The sequence below is a fragment of the Babylonia areolata genome, chromosome 1 (assembly GCF_041734735.1).
Source record: "Babylonia areolata isolate BAREFJ2019XMU chromosome 1, ASM4173473v1, whole genome shotgun sequence".
NCBI classification, from domain to species: domain Eukaryota; kingdom Metazoa; phylum Mollusca; class Gastropoda; order Neogastropoda; family Buccinidae; genus Babylonia; species Babylonia areolata.
This window is the reverse complement of record NC_134876.1, coordinates 20,004,944-20,022,388: the sequence shown is the minus strand read 5'-3', so window position 1 is coordinate 20,022,388 and position 17,445 is coordinate 20,004,944. Positions and strand designations below refer to the sequence as shown.

General features: G+C 43.8%; 1 protein-coding gene across 16 annotated transcripts in view; it reads left to right on the top strand.

Moving 5' to 3' along the window:
* Positions 1-17,445, top strand: part of LOC143280562 (tensin-3-like) — a 614,920-nt gene that overhangs the window by 577,990 nt on the left and 19,485 nt on the right. For 13 of the 16 annotated variants that reach the window (XM_076585372.1, XM_076585299.1, XM_076585321.1 and 10 more), the window contains 7 exons: positions 4,158-4,226; positions 7,175-7,288; positions 9,907-10,146; positions 10,808-12,463; positions 14,766-14,956; positions 15,772-15,952; positions 16,921-16,968. In XM_076585372.1, the coding sequence (XP_076441487.1) occupies positions 4,158-4,226; positions 7,175-7,288; positions 9,907-10,146; positions 10,808-12,463; positions 14,766-14,956; positions 15,772-15,952; positions 16,921-16,968 (2,499 nt within the window). The remainder of the gene's footprint in view (positions 1-4,157; positions 4,227-7,174; positions 7,289-9,906; positions 10,147-10,807; positions 12,464-14,765; positions 14,957-15,771; positions 15,953-16,920; positions 16,969-17,445) is intronic. The other 3 variants (XM_076585265.1, XM_076585282.1, XM_076585292.1) reach the window with 3 other exon arrangements.

Here is a 17,445-nt window from a genome sequence, read left to right as displayed (position 1 = left end):
CAAACACGGGGTCATTTACACAACAGGCTGCCTACCTGTGTAGAGCCGACTGACGGCTGCCACTGGGTGTTCATCTTTCGTTTCCTGTGTCATTCAATCAGATTTCAGACATGCACACATACACGTTCAGACAGACATGTAACATTTTACGAGTATGACCGTTTTGTTCATTTACCCCGCCATGCAGGCAGCACAACTCCGTTTTCGGGGGTGTGCATCCTGGGTATGTTCTTGTTTCTATAACCCACCGACCGCTGGCATGGATTACAGGATCTTTAACGTGTGTATTTGATCTGCGTGCGTATACACACAAAGGGGGTTCAGGCACTAGCAGGTCTGCACATATGTTGACCTGGAAGATCGGTAAAATCTCCACCCTTTACCCACCGGGCGCCGTCACCGCGATTTGAACCCGGGACCCTCAGATTGAAAGTCCAACGCTTTAACCATTCGGCTATTGCGCCCATTCCTATGGGGATTGTTTGAGCAAACCATGGGAATTTGCACATCCAGGATAAGTATTGTCATCCAGTTGCATCCGTGCCAGGGACGGATGGGGGTCAGTGGTACACGTGGAACGTAGTTTTTGGTCCGTCTCTCTTCTCCTTCACCTCCTCTTTATTCTCCATGATCGGGATTGGAACCCTGGACCCTGAGGTTGAGAAAGTCCAAGTGAGAGTCCAGTTCAGTGAGAGGGCAGTGGAAGAGCTATATGAGAGCTTAAAAAAAAAAAAACATACCTGCTCACAATCCTTTGTGTTTGTGAAACCTGTAGTTCTACCGCGGGGTCAGTTTAGTCGGAAGGAGGGTTTGCGTGGAGGGGGAGAGGGGTTGGAGAGGGGGTGGGGGTGGGGGGACGGGGGGGGGGTTCGCGATTGAGAGAGATTTCATGGTGGATATAGTCACACTGTTCATCTTGGCAGCGGAACTGGGGGCAGACAGGCTGAGGGTTAAAAAAAAAAAAAAAAAAAAAAAAACAGAGAGGAAAAAAAATCCGCTTTGGTTGTGAGCCAGGGCCCGCGACGGGATTATCTCGTGTCTCCATGCCACAGGGAGGAACCGAACGGCAAGGGGGGAGGGGAGGGGCAGGGGGTAAGGGTGGAGGGGCAAGGGGGTGATGGGAGAGGGACGGGGAGTGCTGGGGGGGTGGACGTGGGATGTTGTGAGGGAGGTGGGTCAGGTAGGGATTGTGTGTGGGGCGGATGGAGGCCAGGGGGAAGGGGATGGGTGGGAGATGGAGGTTTGGGGGTTGGGTGGGGGGTACGGGGAGGGGAGGGGTGGGATGGACAAATAGAGGTTGGTGGGATGTGATCGGTTTGTCAAAGGGTTGGGAGGGAGGGGGGGGGGGAGACAGAGAATTTGTGTGTGTGTGTGTGTCACAAACAGGAGGGAAGAGAAAGATGTGTTAATACGTGTAGCACACATGCACGCAAGTGTGTGCTTTGTGTGTGTGTGTGTGTGTGTGCACGCGCACGCACTCGCCAGTGCGCATGTCACGTGCATTCGTGCATTTAGTTGTGTAAGTTGTTTTTTTGGGGGGGGTTTTAATTGAAAAAAAAACCGCCCATCTTTTAAATGTAAACAGACCTGGGTTAAGGGAAGATAAAGCCACAAAAGAGGACTGTGTGGTGTTAATCGGCAGTGCTGTCAGAGAGATAAGGGGAAGGTGCAAGGTTCTGAAACGGCACTTGTTCCGAGTCTGCTGATGTCTTGCACTTGGTGTTTTGCCACTGACTTGACAAACGGGCCGCTTGAATTTTCGCGATTTTTTTTTTTTTTTATTTTTTTTTTAACTGAAGCCAGCCAGCTGCAGGAAGTGTCAGAAGCCTGCTGTGCTGCTGGGTTTTGTGTGTGTGTGTGTGTGTGTGTGTGTGTGTTTGTCGTGTTTTTTTTACGTGATGGAATCGTTTGCTTCGGTCAGAAGCGGGGTTAAAAGGTAAAACGTTCGTATGGACTGGTTTGGGCGGGTGACTGTTTTGTGGAGTATGGAGCATTAAAAAAAATCAGTGTATTTCCTCTTCATGGGTGGCACCGGCGCTGGTTGGATTGCTGTCTCCGTAAGAGTCCGCTTGTCTCTGTCTCCCTTCTTTGTCTGTCTGTCTGTCTGTCTCACTCTCTCTCTCTCTCTTTCTCATTTCCTCTTTCTCCCTCTGTCTTTCCCTATCTTTCCCTCTTCCCCTCCTCCCTCTCTCTCTCTCACTCTCTCACTCTTTCTCCCCCTCTCAGTCTCTGTCTGTCTGTCTCTCTCTCTCTCTGTCTCTCTCTCTCTCTCTCTCTCTCTCTCTCTCTCTCTGTCTTACTCATTCTCTCTCCCTCTCTAATTCTTAGTCTATTGGTATCTGTCTCTGTTTCCATCTCTCTCTCTCTCTCTCTCTCTCTCTGTCCACCTTCCCTCCCTCCCTCAATCCTTCTCCACCACCCCCTCTCCCCTCCACACCACCAGTTCTCTGTGATTCTCTAGGCCTGTACCTTCACACATCTTTCTAATGATGGAATTAATGCCAAACACAAAGTGGGCCAACGGAGATAAAGGCAGCACAGGTTTGAGATTAAGAATGTCCTAATATTATTCTTGGAACGCTTGCTTTGCTGGTGTTGGTATCTTTCCTGGCACATTCAAACATATAGAAGGCATTTGTCCCATAAAGATGGCATCACCATTGTTTATGCATTGTTTGTGTGCATCCAATAAAGAATGCTTTAAAACCATATCAGTTCAGAAGTCTCAGGAATTTTCAAATGGCACATAGTATTGTCAGAGGTGAAGATGGGCCATGGGTTTTTTTTTTGGTTTTTTTTGGTTTTTTTTCAAAAAAAAAAATCTCTGCAACTTGTAGAATATGTATGTCATGCCTGTCTTTTTTAATGTAATAATATGATGAATTGTATCTGTATCTTTTAGCACTATGTTTATATACACTGTATAAAAAAAAAAGCAAATAAATGAATAGATGAATGAATATTAGTGTAGGAAAAAATAAACTCAGGATTTCTACAAGCCAGGTTATTCAGTCATGACAAACAAGATGTGCAGTGAGGAAAAGAAAAGGGGAGAGAGAAAAAAAAACACATAGAGAAACAGGACTGCTGATGAACAGCATGCTATTTTCGTTTTTTACACCCAGAGGATAAGACCAGAAAGCCATGAAGATAAGGAATGCTGGTGTGAAGTCTGTATCTGTTATAGCCATGGGGGAAATAGCACAGCGCACATGCGCTGATGTTGAGAAGTGTGGAAAAGAACGTGAAGGACCCATGGGCCTGGAATTGTCTGAGAGAGATTGATGAGGAAGGAATGCCACATCGCTGCATCAGGTTTCTTCAAGTGCACATGATTTTTTTTTTTTTTTTTTTTTTTTTTTTTTTTAATGTAAGGAGGCACTTTGGCAGGGCCGGTGACCAGGGTTCGAGGCCCTGTTTCGGCACGGTGTTTTCTCCATGGGAAAGGCACTTCCCACTGATTTTCCTCACTCCATCCAGGGGTGAATGGTTGCCTGACTTTCAGTTGGGGAAGGTTAAAACTGCGGAAGGAGTTAGAGGATTGGCGCCACCTTCCTATGCCGAGACCTAGACAGACACAGTGGATATGAATTCACTGCTCCCGGTTGCTTTCTGTCAAGGCTGTGGACCCTTTGTTTTGTATTTGATGGTGCCGTCGGTGGAGACTGAAGCTGTGCTTGAAGGTTGACCATGCACTTTTGAGGGTGATAATTTTTTGTATTATTTCCTTTGTGCCCAACATAGGCCTATGTCTTACTTTGGGTTAAGCAAATCTTTATTCAGAAAACTTGTAAGAGCTAACCAACAACAAGCTAACGGCTTACATCATGCCCAATTATTGTCCAGAGATAATAAAGTGGTCTTGAGTATTGTTTTGTCTTCTCTGTCCCGATCTGGTTTTGGAGACTTGTTTTCAAATGTGTTATCATTGCAGTTGTTGACCTGTTGCTTTTAATGTTATTATGGTTTTAGTGTTGTTAGAATCTATATCTTGCGCTTTGTCCTAAATAATTTTTGTGTTCGATTCTTCGTGTGTGTTTGTGTGTGTGTGTGTGTTTGAGAGAGAGAGAGAGAGAGAGAGAGACTTAGGATATGTGTAAACTAGAGCAATGTACAGCCTTGTTTTTTAATGTGTTTTTTTCATTTTCTGTTTTCAGATCCAAGGTTTCCAGACAACGGCAAGGTTGAGTTTGTCTTTGGTCCCAACTCTGACGCAGCAGTGTCTGGTGAGTGTGCGTGTGTGCAGGTTCAGGTCATCGAGTGATACATTTTGTTTATTGTCGCAAGTTCCAATCATATGTTTTGTTTCTCGTCACAAGTTTCAGTCATACATTTTGTTAGTTGTCACAAGTTTCAGTCATCCGTTTTGTTTCTTGTCACAAGTTTCAGTCATACATTTTGTTAGTTGTCACAAGTTTCAGTCATCCGTTTTGTTTCTTGTCACAAGTTTCAGTCATACATTTTGTTAGTTGTCACAAGTTTCAGTCATACATTTTGTTAGTTGTCACAAGTTTCAGTCATCCGTTTTGTTTCTTGTCACAAGTTTCAGTCATACATTTTGTTAGTTGTCACAAGTTTCAGTCATCCGTTTTGTTTCTTGTCACAAGTTTCAGTCATCCGTTTTGTTTCTTGTCACAAGTTTCAGTCATCCGTTTTGTTTCTTGTCACAAGTTTCAGTCATCCGTTTTGTTTCTTGTCACAAGTTCCCGTGCCCTGTCTCAGACCCTTCCCTACAGGTGTTCTGTGAATGGTGGTTCTGATGCAGTTCACCACAGCAAAGGTCTTAACCCTTCCAGTGCTAAGCCTATTTTAAGCTCAGTGACAACTGTTTGCCAAGGGGTGGTTTTGATCATGGAGGGTTTTGATTAAAAAAATAAACGCTAGCATCCAAATTACGAAAAGAATGTATATATAACGTTTATTTTTTCTGAAAGGAATATGAACCCACTGTTGAATTATGACAATTTCACATGGATTCAATGATATTACGATTGGAAAATTCCTACAGTGATGTGGACAGAAAATTCCATCATGGGGCACTTTTAGTGCACACCGGAAAGGGATAGAAATTTCTGTCCTTGTGGGACTGAAGGGGTTAAAGAGGAGACTGAAACTTTGCATTTGGTAAAACAGTCCCTGTGATTTTTGCACTCTGTTGTTGTCTTGGGTTTTTTGTTTCTTGTTGTTTGTTTGTTGGTTTTTTTTGTTGTTGTTGTTATTGTTGTTGTTGATTTTTCCCTTTTAGCCTACTGTTTAGATTCATGGTCTCTGTGTCTGTCTGCCTCCTCCCCCCCCCACCCCCCCACACACACACTTTCTCACTCTCTCTCTCTCTACCTCTCTCTGAGAGGCATGTTTTCACACACAGGCTACACATGTGTACTTAGATAAAAAAAACAAAAAAAAAAAAAAAACAACAACAAACAAACACATGTTCACACACAAAGATGCACTCGCACACAAAAATGTGTTCTCACACACACACGCACACGCACACACACGCATACACATGCACACACACACATACACACACACACACACACACACACACACACACACTCCCTCTCTCTGTCTCTCTCTCTCTCTCTCAAAAAGGAAACCAGCAATCATAGCAGACATATAAAGTGAGAGGAAAGAATAACAACCAATAGAAAGAAAAAAAAAGAAAAAAAAGAAGTGCAGCCAGTGTCATAACCACCACCTCCAATACCTTGCTGTTGAAATGGCACACTGCTTCCTGTGTGCAGAGCGACACATCAGAGACAAAATGCCATATCCAGCCTGTCTTTCTGTCTTCCTCTTCGTGAGTTAGGAACTAGCCGCGGGGGGAAAAATCACCAGCAATTGTCGCCATGGTAGTAGGCCACATTGCGTTGACCTCAGATTAGTCCGTGTCAAAGTGATAGGAGTTAATGGGTAGAGAAAAGAGAGATTTGGTGACATCGGACAGTGTATGGCAAGAGATGGTATAACTGCAGATTACTTTGTCGCAGCTGGGTTCGCGTGTATGTGTCATTTTAGGCAGGTTTGAATGTGTGTTGGAGCAAAGTAGGGCTGGAGTAGGTGGATGAAGAAACGGGGGAAACCATGCGGTGGTATGCTTGTTCACGTGTTGTGTACGTTTGGTGCCAGTACTGATATCTGTGGTGCTGGGTGATCCGTTTTTGTTGACATTGTTTGGAACAGATCACTTTGGTTTGTTGCTTGTGTTCTCTTTTTTGAAAGGCATTTCTTTTTTGTGTTGTGGCATGATGTTCCAAAATGTGTAAAACATGCACTATTTTTCTGTCAAAATACAAAATGTGTAAACCATGCTCAAAGTTCCAATTTGTAAAATTATGAACCATTCACCATATGCTGTTAAGTGCAATATATATACACACCATACATAAGTTTTTTAAACTTCCAAGATTACAAGGGTGTACAAAGTTTCTGATCACAAATGCAAAATCTATAAACTCTACACAGTATTCCAAATTAAGTGTAATAAACCATACAACTTAAAAGTCAAGCGATTTAAAATGTTTCTGAATATAAACTGTTTAAAGTGTGCGGTGTTGCAAAGTGTAAACTGACCACCACTTCAATACATCCATATGAAAAGTACATACGTGATGGCACACGCAAACTTTCAGTTTTGATGCTTTCTGTGTTTTCACACCTGGAGAATAGTGATTAAATGTCGTCACCGTACACCCACACAGGAAAAGTCGGACAGGGCGCATAACAAATGCTGACCCCCAAAAACATCTAAATCATTGCAGTGTGATCAGCTGTCACTTTTGTGTCCCTTGTTCCTTGATCTTGTATCACTCATCAGACGGCACCATGGCAGAACTGGTGAGGCGTCGAACTTCCGACCCAACGTCCACCAGTGATCAGGGTTGCAGGCCCCGTTTTGGCATGGTGTTGTGTCCGGGTGGAAACCAGTTAAATACGATTTTTCTCATTCCACCCAGGTGTGAAATGGGTACCTGACTTCAGTTGGGGGTAGTTAAAATGGCGGAAGGAAAGGATTGGGTCCCGCCTTTGTATGCCGAGGCCTTGATACAGTGGCTGTGAATTCACTGCTCCAATGGCCTTAAAAGGCTATTGGACCTATAACACTTTTTTTCTTTTTTTTCTTTCTTTTTTTTTTTAATATAATATGAGTGACCATCGTTTCTGTCGACAGTGTCTGGGTTCAAATCTGATGTAACAGTACCAGTGGATGACAACGAAGACAACGTGACCCGGTCAGATTCCTACGAAAATTTCTACAAAGCATTAGCGGGGCAAGGTTTAGAGAGTAAGTATGGTTTTTCCATGACTCTTTGTCTGAAAGTGTGTGTTCTTAAGAGTGGTTTGTTTGTTTTTTTTCCAGCCTCATCAAAGCTCGCATGTCATGTCAGGTTGTTGTTTTTTCTCTGTCTTCATCTGTCTGCTTGATTTGCATCCTCTCTGATCATCTCCCCTTCCTCTCTCTCTTTTTCTGCATGTCTGTCTGTCTGTCTGTGTCTGCCTGCCTGTCTCTGTCTCCCTCTCTTTCTCTCTCTCTCTCTGTCTCTCTTTCTCTCTCTCTTTGTGTTTGTCTCAGTCTCTCTCACGCGCGCGGTCTCTCTCTCTCTCTCTCGGTCTTTGTCTCTATCTGTCTGTCTGTCTGTCTCTCTCTCTGTCCCTCTCTCTCTCTCTGTCTCTTTCTGTCGCTCTCTCTCTGTCTCTGTCTCTCTCTGTCTCTCTCTGTCTCTCTGCCTCTCTCTGTGTCTCTGTGTCTCTCTCTCTCTCTCTGTGTCTCTGTCTGCCTCTCTCTGTGTCTCTCTGTCTGTCTCTCTCTTCTCTCTGTTTTTCTCTCTCTGTTTCTCTCTCTGTCTCTCTCTTTCTGTCTCTGTCTCTCTGTCTGTCTCTCTCTCTGTCTCTCTCTCTGTCTCTCTCTCTCTGTGTTTCTCCCTCCTTCTGTCTCCCTCCTCACCCTCTTTCTCTCAACCTTGAGTTGACAAATGCTTTTTTTTTTTGTTTTTTTTTTTTTTTTAATCTACATCTCTGAATATTACAATGAACAAGATTACTTGTGTCATATATATAGTTCTGTGCATGATGTAAAGTTTTGATTTTTGCAGTGAATAAGATTGTGTTTTTATATCATAGGATTTACTATGAAAGATATAAGACTATGGGATTTGTTAAATTGTGGTCAGTAACACTGTTGACTAAAAACTAAGTATTAAAAAATATCTATAATGGTGAAATGAACCTGCAGCCTTGTAATAATTCATTGTATATTTTCATTGGCTTTCACATGGTCTCTCGCTTGTTAGAAGAAAAACAGAAACTCTGTGGAATTCCAGCCTTCACTTTTCGGTTCAAGAACAGGTCTATTTGTATAACTTAACATTACTCATCGTCAGAATGATTGGAAGAATCAGTGAATAGATCATATGATTTAGATGTGTAAGTGGTTATGACAGTACACAGTGATAGGCCAGTACACATCAGGCTGATGATTTAACATTTTGGTTTAAAGTTTTCTCATGTTTTATGTTTATTTTGAATTGATTTACATTGTAGATTTTAGTATTTCTTCATAATCATAACTATTGCTATGACATGTTTGCTTTAGAACTGTATATTTGTTGTTGTTTTCCCTTATTCTTCATTTCGAGTTCTTGTTTATGTGTTCACTTCTTTAGCTTGTAAAGCAGTGTAGTCAATGCTATGGGTGCATTCTATTTCAGATCATTTTGGAGGGATTTTATGTATATTTTTATCATTAATTTCCATGTCAGCATTTCCTTTTCACTTCTTACTGCAAGCTGTGCAGTGTGATTGCATTGCTGCATGATACAGGATATGTTTTTGTCCAGTTTTTTGCAGTTTACCTTAGAATGCATGGGTGGGAGTTGTTGATTTTTTTTTTTTTTATAACATTAGACAAATTTCTATATAGGCATTTTTACAGTGTATATTCTATTCTATTTTTTTTTACTTTTTATTGAGACATACACTTGGGTCAAGCAACCCCCTGGGCACTGGCAGCAAATGTTTCAGTATAAAATTCAGTCACTCCCATCCATGTGAATGCAGTACAGGTGTTCTGTGTGTGTGTGTGTGTGTGTCTGTGTGTGTGTGTGTGTCTGTGTGTGTGTGTCCTTGCTGTCTGGTCTTGATTTCCTGTCGTTCTTCTCTACTCTCTCTTTCTCTCTTTTTTTCCTTTTTCTTTTTTGACTCACTTGTGTAAACAAAGTGAGTCTATGTTTTAACCCAGTGTTCGGTTGTCTGTGTGTGTGTGTCTGTGTGTCCGTGGTAAACTTTAACATTGACATTTTCTCTGCAAATACTTTGTCAGTTGACACCAAATTAGGCATAAAAATAGGAAAAATTCAGTTCTTTCCAGTCATCTTGTTTAAAACAATATTGCACCTCTGGGATGGGCACAAAAAAATCAAATATGAAGCCTAATTGTATGCAAACTGCATTTACTGTTATATTTATATTTTTTGTATTCTCTAAACTTGGCACTTTGATCTGATATTCTGACCCAACAACAAGAGCAGTCATTATTATCATTTTTTGTTCAAACAGGAACTTCTTTTGCTAAGCATGGAAGTTTTAATTATTTGCGAACATTTTGGTGCAGATAGTAAAAAAGGGAAATTACTCTGTAATTAATGCTAGGGGACTTAATTTGCTTTAAACTGATCTTTCTCATCTTAAAAATTACATTATACTCAATACATAAAAAGCTTGGATTTTTTTAAAAAGTGTATCACAAGTGAGTCTTAAAGGCCTTGCCTCTCTTGTTTTATTTTTTCTTTTCCTTTTTTTTTCTTAACTCTTCCGCTTGGCACTGCAGCTACAGCTACTACTACTACTAGCTGCAGCACTGTCCCCTGAATGTTTGCACACCCTGGCCCGCCTTGCCCTTTGCAGAAAGCGCCACCACCGCCAACGGGGGGAGTGTGGTGAACGGAGGGGTGGGCAGCGCTCCTTCGCTGAGAAGCACGGTGCCAGTGCCAGTGCAGCACACGCAGGGCCCCAAGGACGGTAGTCTGTACGCCACCGTCAACAAGCAACACAAGGGGTCAGAGGTCGCCCCCGACACACCTGGCCTGCCGCACAACGGACCCTCCCACCTGCCCAACGGCTCACTGACCTCCAGTGTCGACTCAGGTGCTGATGGCGTTTAGTGTTTTAACCACCACCAAACCACCAACCCCCCTCAAAAAAAAAAAAAAAAAAAAAAAAGTCTTTTCTTCTCTCGCTGCCTGCCTGCTTCTGTCTTGTGATATTGTTTTTGTTTGTTTCTCTTTTTTGCATCTTGTACAATTGTTTTGTTGGGGTTTTTGCATTACGGGATTTGTTACTGTTTGGTTGAAATGCATGGAATGAATAGCTAGGTATTTTTAAGATTCATTTCTCATCAACTACTCCAAAGAGGAAGCAACAGTTTCTATCCATCATGCATGCTTTATGCTTCTTACTGCTCAGGCATCATTTCTGGCTGCAGGGAAATTGGATTTTATGGCTGCAGATAACAGAAAAAACTGTGAAGGAGAGTTCTGCAAACATCTCAAACTTGAAATTTACTTATGTGTTTCTGATATGTTTGAATGGTTCTTTGTTTTTTTCATTTAAGATGACTTTTTTGTTTTGTTTTTATTAAACTCTTTATTTAATCTTGTGTAGCTTTTGCTTCAGTAGTCGCTTTTCTTAATTTCCTTTCTTCATTTTTTTTTTTTTTTTTTTTTTTTTGTAGATGATGTATTAAATCCAAACTGATGAGGTGACAAGTGAATCACAGCCAGGTGGTTGCATGGTGTGTGGTGTGCAGGCTATGCGGGGCCCAGAGACACCAGCTACGGGTCTCACCAGCCACAGACAGAACAGGTGCCCCCCGGCTACTCCACCACTCAGGTGAACAGTGCGCGCACCAACTACAGCACCGGCACCCTGACGCACAGCAGCGGTGGTGGCAGCAGTGCAGTATTGGAGGACCAGCTGAACTACCACTCTCTGCCTCCTCAGCGACACCAACCCTCAGTGCCGCCTCCCACAGTGCCTCCCCCCACCGTGGACGAGCGCTCACAGCTGGACGAGCTGCTCAGCGACCTGCTCAGTGACCAGTTGATTGTGAAAAGTCCCAAGAGTCCGCAGAGTCCGTCGGGGCCTCGCAGTCCCACCAGCCCCGAGCTGAGTGGTGCCCAAACCATGACGACCACCGCCACACACATGTACTCGGGCTACTCCAGCACAGATGGTGGGAGGCTTCACGGGGGCAGTCCCGGTGACGCCGTGTTGGTGCAGAGAGCGGACATCAGCTACAGAGCGCCGGGACAGGGCGAGGACAGACCAGGCTACCCCATGGCAGGGGAGCCACACGACGCACAGAAATCTCGCGTACCGAGAGGCGCGTTCACTTACACCCCCACCTCCCCCTCCTCACAGACAGACAAATCGCACACGCTACACTCTCTAGAGCGCGACATGAGAAGCGATCATGTGGTCAGACAGCCGCAGAGTCCGCCCAGTCGTACACAGACACTGCCTTACCGTGCCGACTACGAGAACCGCTACAACACGTCGGACACGCAGCACTACAACACCATGGACGGGGAACAGATGTCGTGGCTTCAGCAGCAGCAGCAGAAGCTGCAGCGGATGCGTGACGGGCGTGACGCCAGCGGGCGGACGGAGCAGGAGAAGCAGCTGGTCAGCGAACTGCGGCAGGCACAGAACCGGTACTTCCGGCACCGTGCCCACAGCGAGGCCGAGGAGCAGGCGGTGATGGACAACTACCGCCACCACCCCCATGCGCACAACGGACCCCTCACCCCCTCCTCCGCACCCCCCACATCCTACGCCCCTCGTGAGTTTGGCGGGGAGACAGGGCACTTCAACACGTTCTCACAGTCACAGTCGCACTACGTGGAGAGTCATTACACTGGGGAGAGATCAAGCAACAAGCCACCTCCGTCCCCAACCATGCAGCGCTCGGTGCAGCAGACATCAGCGCCGCCGGTGCAGCCTCCGGTGCGCACCAGCAGCAAGGACTACATGAGGTCAAGGTCACAGAGCAGCAGCAGTGGTGGTGCCGCCTGGCAGGGGGCGCCATCCTCCACCCCTCCGCCGGTCAGCCGGCCCTTGGTGCGGCAGCACTCAGACACGCTGTATGACCGGGAGCAGCGCTTGAACTTTCAGCACGCCCAGCACGCCCCCTCCTCCTCCCAGTCCACTCCTCCCCTCTCCCCTCCCCGCTCGCGCTCCCCCACCACCACGTACACGACGTACAGAACCGTTCACAAAGAGGTCCACGACGAGCACGCGCCCAGAATGACGCCCACCCCTCAGCACCAACAGGCCGTGACGGTCCCAGTGGTCCAGTCCCCTCCCCCTGCACAGCAAGCACCTCAGGCACAGCCACTGACCACAACCCAACAGAAACACCACCACAACTATGTCACAGAGGTTTTCGTGCACCGTGTCGGAGGTAAAAACGCAAGGCAAACACAAGTGGGAGTATGTCCATATTGCACAGATCTGATAAGAATGATAATGATGGGTATTTATAATGCACTTTACCTCCTTAGCGCAGGGGCCTAAAGCGTTAACCGTTAAATTCAATACAGGGGAAGAAATGTTGCAAAAACCAACAACACAGGGCACTATCAAGGCTTAACACTATCAAGGCTTAACACTATCAAGATTTGCAAACGAGACGTACAGTTGAATTTGTCACTGATACAGATATTTGTTTTGACATCTGGTGTGGTTTTTGGGGAGGGGGTTTGGGGGGGTGGTTTTGGTTTTTTTTACTTTGTTCCAGTGTAGACATGCACTTTGGTAAAAGTTAGTTTCTGTTCTCTCCCTTGGTGGCAGTGGTTGTCTTGAAGAACAGTAATCAGATGAGTGCATCAAGTCATTCTGTCTCCCACTTTTCTTGATTGGTGTCTGGCTGCCTCTCCCTCTTTCTTTCTCTCTCTTGTTTGCTTCCTGCTGTTAGCAACAGTAAGCATAAAGATACCCTCTTCATTTATGTTCTCCCTTACCGTAATATATATATTTATTTATTATTTATATTATTCATTTTATTTCTTTATTTCATTTATTCATTCCGTTTTTTTAAGCAAGACCTATAACTATTTCAGAAAGATGTCAGAGTTAAAACTCATGAGTTACAGGTAACTATTTCTCTTCCAGATGCACACAGTCACACACACACACACACACACACACACACACACACACATATATGTGTGTGTGCTTGTGCGAATGCACACACGTGTGTGTGTGTAATACCCGTCAGTCAAGCAGGTACTGTAACAAACTTGTTTGGGGAAGATTGATGTCTGTCAGTCAGTGGCAGCAGACTCCAGTTCACAAAAGTCCAGGTAGGAGAAAAAGCTCTGGTTTTGTACCAGGAGGTGTGACTGAAGAACAGGGATGGGGGAAATATGGACGCATGCAAAAGACATGGGGTCCAGGCAACCCAGTGTAATCCCCAGGACAAGTGCTGGGTCTGTGACAGTGCAAGAGTAATGCTTAGAAGTGGTGAAGTTTTAATATTGATGATTCAAAAAACAGTGTAGCGGCCGCATCAGTTTCTAAGACTGTTGAGGTGTTCAGTTGAGCTATTTTAGTATCTATTTAAGTAATCTTCTTCTTCATCTTTTGTGGGCTGCAACTCCCACGTTCACTTGTATGTACACCAGTGGGCTTTTACGTGTATGACCGTTTTTAACCTGTCATGTAGGCAGCCATATTCCATTTTCAGGGGTACTTGATTAATGAAATCTTGATGAGACAAACCTAGATCAGTGCTTTAGGAATGTGTTAGAGGAATGTGATAGTGTGTAATTAACAAACACTTAAGATGGTTTCAGTTATCTCCAGAGAAATGGATGTTTTAAAAAGTGTTTTCATGTAAGATTTTGTGATATGTGTGCTTGCTTGTTGTGACCTGTAACTTGATTAAGGCATAGGCAGAACAAGCTCAGAATGTAAAGAATCATGAAAGAAACTACAGACAATTACAGGAAGCAAAGTTGTTGTTTTTCAGAAATTGTGTGCACAGTTTTAAGGCAAAGAACTTTATTCACAGATGATTCAATGCATTGTTTAATGCATAAAATAAAATTTAAAAAAACAGCAAAAACAAAAAACCCTGTCCACATGAATTAATGCTTTGTACTAACTTGATACTTAATCTGACTGCTTCGACCGGGGAGAGGTGTTGTTGGGAGATTGAAGTTCATGATTTGCAGCAAGACGTGAGGCCCAGAATTAGCATCATACCATGGTCATGGAGCATTATTGTTGTACAGCTTTGTTACAAAGGGAAAAGACAATGTGTAAAAGAAAGGATCAAGTGACGTGAGGGCTGTGTGGGTACGTCAGTTTTCAGTTTCAGTTTCTCAAGGAGGTGTCACTGCATTTGGACAAATCCATATTTGCTACACCACATCTGCTAGGCAGATGCATGACCAGCAGCATAACCCAACGTGCTTTGTCAGGCCTTGAGTGCATGCATATATATTTGTGCACCTAACAGAGTGGATTTTTCTGACAGAATTTTGCCTGAGATTCTTTTTCAGTGCCCCAAGTACGTCCTGCACACAGGACCCGGGTTTATCATCTCGTCCAAATGACTAGACGCTCGATCAGTTGATTTTCCAGTCAAACTTGGGAGAAAGGGTGGGAGCCAGGATTTGAACCCAGATTCTCACGGACTCTGTATTGGCAGATGAGCGTCTTAACCATTCTGCCACCTTCTCTCTTGTGTACGTCAACAGCAGGTGAGAAAGGCGGGCTGGACAGAACGGACGGCGGGGAGGACACCAGACTGGATGAGTTGACCAGGTCCCTGCAGGCAGCCACCGACTCCATCATGGAGGAACGCATGTCCCACACCCAGCAACAACAGCAACAGCAACAGCAGCAACAACACGGGTTCCAGAGGATGCGGGAAGAGGAGTACAAGACTGTGAGTCATACAGTAAAGGGAAAAATTGTAGTTTGATAAATTCTTTCTTAGTGAACCCCAATCACAATCATGTTGTAAATTTTCTTTCGAATGATAATGAAAACTCTTTGAAATCTCTAGCTAGATTCATGGCAGTAGCAATGTATGTAAAAAAAATTTAAAAAGATAATGGAACAAAATGATAACTACTCTCAAGATGATCCACACTTAACTATTGCATGCGAGCACACATTTTGTGTATGTATCTGTACGTATGTTAGTGTGTGCATTATCAAATGTGCATTTGTGTGTGTGTGTGTGTGTGTGTGTGTGTGTGTTAGAATCATTCAAGAGGTGCAGTAACATGTGTAAAGCGATAGCTCCTCTTGTCTAGAGGGCTGTATTGCTATGTGGACTTCTTCTTCATTCGTGGGCTGCAACTCCCATGTTCACTCAAATGTACCCGAGTGGCCTTTTATGCATATGGCCGTTTTTACCCTGCCATGTAGGCAGCCATACTCAATTTTCAGGGGTGTGCATGCTGGGTATGTTCTTGTTTCTATAACCCACTGAACACTGACATGGATAACAGGATCTTTAACTTGCATATTTTATCTTCTGCTTGCGTATACACACGAAGGGGGGTTCAGGCACTTTACCCACCAGGCGCCATTACTGAGATTCAAACCCTGGACACTCAGATTGCAAGTCCAAAGCTTTAACCAATCAGCTGTTGCACCCGTCTCTATGTGGACAATAAAAGACTTTTTTACGTTTCACACTGTTCCCTGTGAAAACCGGTAAAAAGACAGACCATCTCCACACACTGTTCCCAGCAGCAGAGCCGGGTGCAGCAGACGACCCCCGAGGGCCCGGTGCCCAAGGCTCTGGGTGTGGTGGAGGAGGACCGCTTCGTGCTGAAGCCCATCGGCCCCGGCATGCAGACCCTGGAGCACGCCACCTCCCACCCTCCCCCCACCGGCACCGGCACCCTGCAGCGCTTCCCCACCTCCCCCGGTGAGTGACGGGGCTGGGCCGAGCCAGGCCAGGCCGCACTCGCTTTATGTTGTGTGTTTTGAGTTGCTTCCCCCTTTTGTATGTGGTGTGTGTGTTTTTGTTTGTTTGTTTCCTGGTTTCCTTTTGTGTGTTTACTGTTGTCGTTGATTTTTTTGTGTGTTTTTATTTTTTTTTGTTTTTGGTTGTTGTTGTTGTTTTATGGGGAGGTTGTTGTTTTTGATTACTGAAGTAAATTTCTGGATTTCTTTTGTCAGGCTTGTTGCCTGAATATGTCTGTCTTTATGATACATGTCTGATCTCTTTCCATTCTAAGAGGTGGCTTAGTGAGTGTTTTTGACTGGTTCTTTTTTGTGTTTCTTTTTTGTTTTGTCTGTGTGGTTTTTGTTTGTTTTGTTTGTTTTGTTTTTTTTATAGTTTTTCATATTTTCATTGTTTCTGTTGTTTGTTGTTGTTGGTTTTATTCTAGAAAAAATGTACAACAATTAGGAAGATGTTTTCATATGCTTCCCAACTCAAGAAAAGAAAGGAAATAGATCATACACATTCTGGTGAAAATATTACATCAGACCATATTGGGGGTTTTTTGTTGTTTTTTTTGGTTTTGTTAGTTTCAGGAAAGTCATCCAGTTTTTAGTTCAGTTTTAATGACCGCTTGAGCAAGTGACTTTCATGTTGTACACACTGTGTATGTCACTAACAAACTCCTTTGCTCGTTGCATATTGTGAAAAATGATTTGATTCACTGTACACATACCTGCACACTGAATGTATAGATGATTTGCAGCAAGAGTAGAGAGAGTGTTATTGTGCTATTTATACTTCTACTGCTATTACACACTGCTCACAGACAATGCCAGCGTGTGTGTGTTCACAGCGCGAATGTCGTACACGGTTGTATGGCGTGTAGTGCATGTGTGACGAACCAATGTTGCATGTGTATGTGTGTTGTTTCCCCTGTCTGCCCACAGTGACTCCACCCTTTCCTGTTTCGCCAAGGACGGCGCAAGGCAGTCCAGGTAACTGTGGCAGCCCACCTGTGGTCTGAATACCACTTTCGTTTCACTTTATTTCATTTATTTTATTTCTCTCAGTTTGGTTTGCTTTCTCTTTTTTTTTTTTTTTTTTTTTTTTTTTTTTCGTCTTTGATCTAACTTTTTTTGTTTACTCATCAGCTTATTTTTTTATTCTAACTTGTTGGGGTTCTTTTGGTATTTTCCGTTGTTGTTTCTTTACTTTGATTAATTAACTTCCCTTTCTGAATTTTTGCGGTGGTTCTTTGGTATTTTGTTTCCTTGTTTTGAAAAATGAACTTGCTTTTGGAAGTTTTGGGGGGTTCTTTGGTATTTTTCTTCTTGATTTTTTACTTTTGTGGTGCTACTTTTAACATCGTTCAGCATGAGGATTGAGATATTCTTTGTTGCGGCAAGGGTTAGTTAAGCTTCTCATTTTGTTGAAATAAAGAAAAAGTTTTTTTTGTTTTTGTTTCTTTGTCT